The sequence below is a fragment of the Notothenia coriiceps genome, unplaced genomic scaffold (assembly GCF_000735185.1).
Source record: "Notothenia coriiceps isolate Sejong01 unplaced genomic scaffold, NC01 NC01_scaffold00014798, whole genome shotgun sequence".
In the NCBI taxonomy this organism is placed as follows: Eukaryota; Metazoa; Chordata; class Actinopteri; order Perciformes; family Nototheniidae; genus Notothenia; species Notothenia coriiceps.
The window spans coordinates 12,305-21,873 of NW_011347499.1; the positions used below are offsets into that span (position 1 = coordinate 12,305).

The 9,569-nt window shown below is 41.5% G+C and overlaps 1 protein-coding gene across 6 annotated transcripts in view; it reads left to right on the forward strand.

The window, feature by feature from the left end:
* The first annotated feature begins 906 nt into the window (after positions 1 to 906).
* Positions 907 to 9,569, forward strand: part of ank1b (ankyrin 1, erythrocytic b) — a 74,541-nt gene continuing 65,878 nt past the window's right edge. For 4 of the 6 annotated variants that reach the window (XM_010774866.1, XM_010774868.1, XM_010774867.1 and 1 more), the window contains exon 1: positions 908 to 1,680. In XM_010774866.1, the coding sequence (XP_010773168.1) occupies positions 1,555 to 1,680 (126 nt within the window). In that variant the 5' untranslated portion in view covers positions 908 to 1,554. Of the gene's footprint in view, positions 1,681 to 9,569 lie in introns of all 6 variants that reach the window. The other 2 variants (XM_010774871.1, XM_010774872.1) reach the window with 2 other exon arrangements.

Genomic DNA, 9,569 nt, shown 5'->3' on the forward strand with positions numbered 1-9,569 from the left:
ATTATCATTCGGCAGAAAGATGCTGTTGGAGTGGCGAGAAGGAGAGAGAGTTTGATGTCAGTGCATCTTCTCTCTGATATTGTCTACAGAGAGCAAACACATCATAATACTGTAATCAAAAGATTTCTGTTGAAATGACAAAAGAGATGAGTCATGCACTATTTTCATACTGATTGTCTGTTGTGTGTAATTAGTTTGTCAAGTTACAACCTAACAAAATATCGTTTAAAGTCAGTACATTGAAACTGAAATGATCAGGATAAAAAGTAAAAGTCTCAAGAGGAGTGAAACATATATTTTGTTTCGCAGTGGTCTTTTTGTGTTAGACAGCAAGTCATTCCAAAGATTAATTAAAATAACGTTAATTTATTGATTTTGCTGAAATAAATAAGAATATTGAGATTACAGAAATGTCTTACGGACATCAAAACATAAACCAGTTGTAGTTTTCTGCCTTTAACACATATTGTCTGTTCATGGGGTTGTTTACTCATCTGCTACTGAATTGCGACATCAAAGAGCCATGCATGACCTCCCCTTGTGATGGGAAGAGGGGAAGTGGAGGGGGAGAGGACATGCAGTTTTTAATGAAGCATTCATGTTGTTGATGTCTTTCCCTCTGTCTGCTACCTGAGGAAACTTGGCTAGTGTAGATGTTAATGTATGGTCCCTTGTTTCCTTGCCAACTTACCTTAACCTTTAATAGTCAAAAAGTGACTAATCTGTGAAAACAATAATGCTAAAGAAAGCCAAGCACTCAGATACTGTATATTCAATTCTGTTCTACACGCTTTCATCTCTCTTAATGCTCTTCTTATTCTCCATCTGTTTCCAGGTGGGAGGTGCCACGGAGAAGGCACAGTAAGGGAGAGCAAAGACGTGCGGAAATATACAATTTGAAGGCATTGCTCAGCTTTGGCTCCTTCATCCTTTGTACCCCACTTATGCAAGAGGCAGCAACAGCTATTGTGAAAGAGAAGCGTTGAGCCGAGAAGAAAACTGGAGAAAGAGCTAGAGCAGCAGGAAGAGGAGGACATTTGACAGATAAAAAGAGGGAGCTCTGCAGCAAGATCCCCACCGCGGTCTGCGTGACTGGTCTGTGCAAGCAGGGGGAGAGAGAGAGGAGAGAAGGTAGGAGAGAAGGTAGGAGAGAAGGAAGGGGGAGGGGAGGCGATTCAGCGCAGTGCAAGCTGTATGGATGAGTAGCAGCCGCGGCACAGGCAGCGGCATCAGCACCACTAGCTGTAGCATCTTCCTTTGTGGCTGCTGGAGGCTGTCTTGTGGCTGCCTTGTGGCTGCCGTAGCGTCCTCCCCACACACACCGCTACCAGGACGCAGACGCCTTCACTGCCTGCCTTATTCGCACACATGTCGTGGTGGCCACCCGAGAGGAGGTAGTGAGTGACAGGGCTCTGGGGACAGAGGGACACAGGAAGAGGAAACCGGCACGACTGGAGGTGGTGCAAACGAGAGGAGGGCTGGAGCGACGCCGACTAGAGCAGCAGTAGCAGCAGCAGCAGCAGCAGCAGAGGCAGCAGCAGTAGCAGCGGCACCATGGCGCAAGCCGCCAAGCAGCTCCGTAAGACCAAGGACCTCGCAGAGGCCGCCGCCCAGGAGCAGCGGGAGAAGGAGGAGGAAAAGATCAAAAAGAGGAACCGCTCCAGGGACCGCAGGCGCAAGGTATGACTGGCTGTATCTTACACAGGGGAGATGACGGTGTACCTTACATCCATCTATCCCCCTCTACCTGCCTTTCTCTTATCTCTCCAGGGATCATTTGTGCATCATTAGTGACGATGCAATTACACATGTTTAACTACTCAGTTGGTCCTGCGGTCTCATCTGGTGTGTGTGTGTGTGTGTGTGTGTGTGTGTGTGTGTGTGTGTGTGTGTGTGTGTGTGTGTGTGTGTGTGTGTGTGTGTGTGTGTGTGTGTGTGTGTGTGTGTGTGCGTGTAGGCTAACCAGTCAAGCACATATGCTCTGGTACAGGTTGTGCTTGTCGGTCAGATATGAAGCTACGGGGGAAGGAAAAGGAGGCTGATGATGATTGTGTGCCGTTAGAGATGGGACCAATATTGGCTGTAGGTTAGATAACAGGTGATGTCAGTTTCCCTTCAGATGCTTTTTGGGGGGAATCTCAGCCTTACATGGGTGCAGCTCATTCATATTAATGCAATGCAAGTTCAGTATGCTGCTCTTATGCGTTTGAATGCATATAATCCTGTCACGATTGACATGCTCTGCACGCTCTACACACAAAGCTGTATTAGATTTGGTGTCTTTCCCCGTTTTACAGGTTTCTTTCATTGGGGAAAATGTAAAATGGAGGGGGAAGATGGAGGTACACCCCTGTTAATAGATGCAACACATTTTTATTTATTTTGGGGGGCGTGTTTGTGCTACATGTTGTGTTTGATTCTATGATGTTTTGTGAGCTATACATATTTGATGGGAAGAGGATTAATATTTAAATGTGTTGTAACAAACCAGACACACAAAGTACATCCTGTAGGCAAGAGGTCTCTCATTCAGCCTTCTGTCTCACTTCTCTCCGCTGCACTCTCACGCTCTGGTGCTGCCTTTAGGTGTGGATTTTATTGGGGTTCTGCTGCCCCAAATTCATGCTTGGCGGCACTATGATGATACATAGTCTATCACGAAAGGCACTTGTTGACTGGATTAAAAAATTACTTTTATGAATTGTATCCCTGAGTAGAGTTTACAGCAGTATGCCATTTACAGGCTGTTTTCAATGAAATGTCAGCTCTCAATTACATTCTGTTCCTCCTGCAGTATTTCTGTGTGCACATATCGACGTGGAGTTGGTGGCAACAGATAATAGACAGGTCTTTTTATATTCACTCTGTGATGCGTGAGGTGTGTGTATGTGTGTGTTTAAAGCATTGAGAATGAGAAACAAAAGAGACAATGACCAGACAGGCTCTGCATTGTGGTAATGGGCGGGGGCACACCACGATATGGTTAACCATGCAAGATTTCAATTAAGGCAGTTAGGCAATACTTGTGGGAATGTTGTTCATTTTGAAATTCCCTTATAACAAGCTATTAAAAAGAAGGCTTGTGTACCAAAAACATACTATCAATTAATGAGCTATAGACGTTACAAAAACCAAACTGTGGTTGGGCGGTATGGAAATGTATATTGTCTAAGGATATATATTTGTAAAATGACAGAAATTAGTGGTTTCCTTTTTATTAAATGTTGTTTGTATTTATCTATTGTGGGCAATTAGAAAGGATACCTAATGCCGGATTTTAGCATCAATGTCACTAAGTAAGAGAGCAGCCGGAAACAGGCATTTTGTTTCTGATTACTTTTATTCTGAAACCCATCCTCTTTCAAATCCACTGAGACCTGCTTTTAATACAATTATTGAATACACTAACAGGGTAGAAAAATAATGTAACTTCAACTGATGGCATGATACAGCTTTGTGGATGTTTTAGTCTTTCTTACTGATCCAAATCAAAAGTTAAGTTACTAAGTGCTCTTCATTCGATACAGATACGGTTTTGAAGGCCAGTTTTAGTGCTTACCTAATTTCACCGCACTTAGCTAGCCATCCACTTAAGGTTCGCTACCTTAGTTCTTTTCACTTTTAAAAATCAATCAAGTATGTTTAAGATTTCATTAATGGCCATTTGGTTCAACTGGCTTCTTTGTAAAGAGCTGCTTTAGCTTCACTGATATACAATGACTCAAAAACAAAGGCCATGATAGAGGCAAAAGACATGTCTTCCTACTTTGCTCCTAAAGTTATAATTAGATTTCCAATTATATATCAGAAAGAACTCTCTTTTATTAGTATCAGTGTTATACTCAATGAGAAATGGAAGAAAATCTTTGAGGAGCGATGTCGTATCGTTTAGTTGTCGACAGGATATCACAGCTTACGGCACATTTGATGCAATAAGGAAGAATTTGAAATAAAAAATAAACCCATTTCTGCTTCACTGCTTCTCTCTGGCCTTTCTCCATCACTTCCACCTCAATCATCAACCCTTCTTTGGTTTTTTTGTATCTTTCTCCACGTCTGTCTTTTATTTCTTTCAGCTGATTGTTGCTATGAACCCTGAAGCAGTCAGGAAGTGAGTCAAAGAGACAGAGAGGCACAGGCAGGTCTTAATGTTCTGGGGATGTTAATTAGCTCCATTCGATGTAAATCAAACTCGGCAGCATGGCATCGCTCTTCCCTACTCCTTCCCTTTCGCAAAGGTCATCTACTACAGTGCCAACAGAGATCCTATCATAACTCTGGATGGACTGGACAGTAATGCAGTTAGAGAATCTGCAAAGAAAGTGCAGGGGCCCTCTGAGAGTTCTGCAGAGCCAATGGTTTGAAATAGATTATCAACCTTTGTGTAGTTCATCAATATTTTCTGTCTTTTCTCGCTCATATGTGGAAAATGAAGCAAATCCAATCTGAGTATGGTTAAGCCTGTGGTCAGACGTTATTGGAAATGACAAGATAACAGTACATATACTTGTGAGCAGATCCCTTTCTGACAAAACATAATTGACCACTGGTGTATGGTTTCCAGTCACTAGTCACAACAGTCCAATAACTGCTCTTGATTTATGTTGTCATGAATTAACGATGTACAGATCAAGTTTTATTGGCCTTGAACTCGACCTGAGTCCTAAACATCTGGTGCTGATAATGTAATACAACTTATATTTACCAATGTTAAGATTAAATGTTAATGCCACATTTAAAAACAGCTGTACACTACTAACATACACCTTTTTTTTTGAATACTTTGTTATTCAAATACTATTTGTCCTTACACACAACCAATCATTTGATTAGCATTAATCTAGGTGGTTTACTAATGAATGAAGCTTCTGAAATCAATGTGGTGCTATCAGCTCGAGAGAAGTATCACACTCTTGGAGTCTTCACAACTTCAAAACCACATGTGGTGTCATTAAAGTGAAACAGAGTGATGCTTCTTTCCTCCTAAATGATCTTTGGCCGAACACAGACTCCAGCTGGCAGAGAGCACTTAAACCAGATCACAAGCAAATTAAATGTTTCCCTATTATCAAGTTACTCACGGAATTAACAATAATCAGCGACACATGATCATATCAATGAATGAAAACTTTATTACAGACTCAGGGTCCAGATAAAATACAAGGCATTACATTTAATAAATTACATACACAGCATAAAAATAATTCATAGTTTAAGAATAATTTAAATCAGTGTCCTACAAAGAGACAACTATACCAATGTCTCCACAGCTGCGATTGATAGCGTGTAGTACTAAACCTTATGTTCGATAAGGCCAAGAGGATTTAATTATCAGAGTCATTAAGCCGGCAAATACATTTATACATGAGATTTCTTAAAACAGCTTGTAGAGTATTGACTCCTGCAGCCACAAACATTTCACTTGCACTAGACTATCGAGGTCTCTTCAGCAATATTCTCATGGCATCATTATACTGTAAGCTACTTGAAGTTTCCGTAAACTTGCTTTTCTGTAGTTTGACCACAAAAGTGGTGTACAATATGCTCTGAACAGAGACATCTTCACTCCATCTGTACTGATATGAACTGCAGTTGGCAACATTAGTAACATTAGATGGTTAGTTCAGGCAAAAAATGAAACGATGCTACCTAAATCTTTGAAATTTCTACTATGAATGCAACCTCATTAGTGTATCACATTTCCATAGGGAAATAGGGCAAATAATAGTATGGCTGAGATTAAACCGGACGGTGATAACACATAATAAGAATGTAATAATGGGAATGAAAGAAGAACACATTTCTTTGGTCATCTTCTAGGTTTCTTTTGGGGGTTTTAACAATGAGATGGAGTAATCTAGGAGATGAAACCTTTTATGCCCCTTTCACTCCAAGGCTTTTCCCGTTCTAGCTCCGTGCTATTGCTTTTCTGGTTCGGAACCAGTTCTTCGGTTCAGCTCCCGCTCTGTTCACACCGCTCAGAGCCCGACTGGTGCTGCGTCATTGCGTCACCGTTTGCGTGCCTGCTTCATAAAGCCAAACCACGCGGAAACCCCTCACATCGAAAACAACAACAATGACCGATTGTATTGAAGCGCTACTCGTTTTGGTTTTGCTCTGTCGAAATGAAATGGAAGAAATGGGACGACTTTACTTCCAACTTTACAGTCGTCACATGCTACATTCAAAAGTTCTTTACAATCATCATCATCATCATCAACTTCAACGACGAATCCGTAGGAGAAAGAAGGTAAATATGTACGTGACAAATTCAATGGCGTTAGAGCTAGCTGTTGTTAGCCTCTGAATGCGACAAGCTCAAAATACCCAGCTTTGCAGCATTAATTACTATGGTATAACATTAAAACTGATGCCCCTGCCCCCGCCTCCGACGGTGCTTGCTTTCTAGACCGACAACTTTTTGGAGCTTGAAACAAACCGGATTCCGGAGCTTAGAGGCGGCACCGCTGCGAACCCTGGAACCGCGTTGGTGTGAAAGGGGCATTATTGTAGTACCTCAGCGTCCTTGGGCCAGCACATTATCCTGTTTCCTCCAGCACTGCACTTATTACAATGGATTCAAAAATTGGCTAATGCATTGTGTGTGCTTCACATGTGCACATACTGTGAGTGTGAGTGAAATAGCAGGGTTTCAGGGTATCTCATCCACTTGTATGTAACCTTATGGATACCTCACACTAGTTAGCCAAAACCCTGTTCTATCTCTCTTCCTTTGTCTTTGCCTCGCTGCCCACTTTTGTCCTTGCACATAACAACAGAAATACTTTTGAGTAATGCCTATCTTTGGAAATTGTGGTTAATCCGCATTTGGTTAAAATCGTTATATCCTTTAGGTATTTTAGTTTTTGCAGTCGAACCCAATGATTCAAAAACTGTCCAGTTATACACTGAAACACACAACTTTGACATGCAGTACTCCTATGACCACTCAAAACGTTTTGATTTAAATTGATTAGCTTCAGGTCAGATCATTTAAAAATGCAACAAGCCATGAGGAATGTATTTTCGATGTAGCAGCTTTTTTGGCTTTACAGAGAAGAAGTGATTAAAGACGTGTTTCGCTTTCTACTCAGCTTCTGTGTTTGAGACCTTTTCTCTTGAAAGTAAGTATCTTACCATTTCAAATGGTTAGCAAGTCTACCATGTTTAAATACAGTATTGTACGCTGTCCCAGATTCTCCGAAAGACGGGGTTATGAAAATAATACTTGATTCACTCTGTATTTGAGGGGGAAGAGGGAGGTAGTGGAGTTTGTTTATTTGTTCCCATGAGAGTGGGGCTCTTAAGGACCTAGAATCCAAAGGACTTATTTATCTGATATGTCATTTTGTTTGCATTGGGTGAGCCTCTGTATTTGTGCAGATAGTTGTGCATTGGACTGTATGAATATACCGGTATTCATTATTTTTTTATATTGTGCTCACTTTTCGGTATTCTTGTTATAAACTGTATTCATACATTGTGTACCACTAGGAGGGAGAAAGTTCACAGAAACATACTTCAACATTAGGCTTACATATTAGCCTTTATTAAAGTCTTGTAATGATCCATTGATCTGGATCAATGGATCCACTCAGTGATGAAAAATCTAATATCATTAATGCAATATGAAAACAAACAAAGAATATCACTGTTATCAAGGGTGATGGCGCCAGTAGCATTCAGTGCTAGCAGCTTCCAGCCTAACTTAAGGTGGGCTGAGCTTTAAAACGGGTTCGGCTATTCAAGGGATCGGCTCATTCAAGGTTTATTTTAGGTATATTTATTAAAAAAGGATAGATTGTGAAATGTGAGAGGTGAAAGCTCTTACATGGAAACAATACTTGAAACCGTTTTTAGAGAGGCATGTTTTTTGGTGGACTACAGCACAAGGTAGTGTAATAGTGTCCTCATGCATTTGTATCCACTTTGAGGAACGGGAGGGCAGGGTGAGCCAAAGTCGAGCCGAGCGAAACAGCACTCAGCCCAGCCCGAAGCCGCCACAGGCTATATTTACCTTGGATTACACTGCATCTGAGACTAGAGCAACCCACCTATCGACACATCACTACTGTGGGCTCAGCACCTCTCTGATACTGTATCTGATGTTGCCCCGGATACGTACCTGCTCGAACAACATGGAAAGATTCCAGAATAGAAGCACCATGGTCGATACTTATCAGACCTCTCTTGAGGGCTTATCTAGGACTCGAGTCAGTCACATATTTAATCTGGAGATCAAAGTGAGTATTCCTTGGCGGACACTTTTGCTCAACATCAAAAAAGTGATTTTGTTCAGAACTTGAAAAGTTAACGTATAGCCAACATCAGCCCTCAGGCATTTGTCTTCAAATTACGAACAGGGTATTCATCCAATTAGGACAATGCCATTTCCATTGTACACTTTCATACTGGGTAATAATACAAAGGTGTTTGTTAGGCCCGCTTTGACCATGTTGAGCAATTTTTCAAACTTAAACTGAACATAAAATGAACACAAAGAAGTAATCCTGAAAATCATATCTCAAGTCACAAGCCTTAGACTTCGAAGTTGAGGCCCAAGTCGTTTATTCTCCGTGAATAGAACTCCAAGTCACAATGACTCGAGTCCCACTCCTACCTTGGAATCATGTTTAAAGTGTGGGACTTGCCTGACTTTGATTTCAACCCATAGGTTGGCTAAATCATATTGTTGTGTTAGGTTGGTGTCATTACACATTTTCCACTTTTGCATTGAATCTACATACATTGTTTTGCAACACCAGCTACAGTTGACATGGTCAGAGTCATTCTGCCGATGGCCGACTAGATGACTGTGCAGTTGTGAGACCCTTAGTGTCACAGCTCATCTGGCAGCCTCTAGCTGTTAGCCAGATCATCCATCACTATTGTTAGCAAGGCCGCCCAGTGTAAAGCCATGGCACACAGAGGTACGGGTAAAAGCTGTAAATCTTTTGGCAAAGTTTATTGAGACCCTGGGGTCAGTCAGCAGGCAATCTGAAGTGACTGATGCAACCATGGTGATTAAGGTGTGACACTGCTAGTGGCAGGATGATGAAGGGATGAGGAGATGGACGAGGGCATGCCCTGGTTTGCGATGACAAATCCAACTTGATGCACTGATCACCTGTTAAAAAGGAATGTTGGAGTGCTTTGGCTTACTCTCAACTGGACAGCAGTTGGTCGCAGATCAATGTGGATGTTGAGTTTCATTTCCAATCTCAGTGCCTCTGATGAGACTACATCTAGAAGAACAAATGAATCAGACAGCAATTGTATTCTGCTAAGGACAAAAAACGGTAGCATTTCGGACATTGGAAAGGTTGTAATCAACTTGTCTTATCTTAGCACATGTAGCTAACGGCGTACATTTTTCCAGCTGAAACTCATGCTTGTGAACGCTTGGCAGTTTACTTCAGACCATGACCCCCTGTACTAATGTGGTTTGGCACAAATACAGCCCAATAATTGACCTATATAGAGTATATAGCACTAGCACTAATGATGCAGTCGACACATCACTGGTCATTAGAGAAATCGGTATATGAGCGCTGTTAATTCCCAATAAT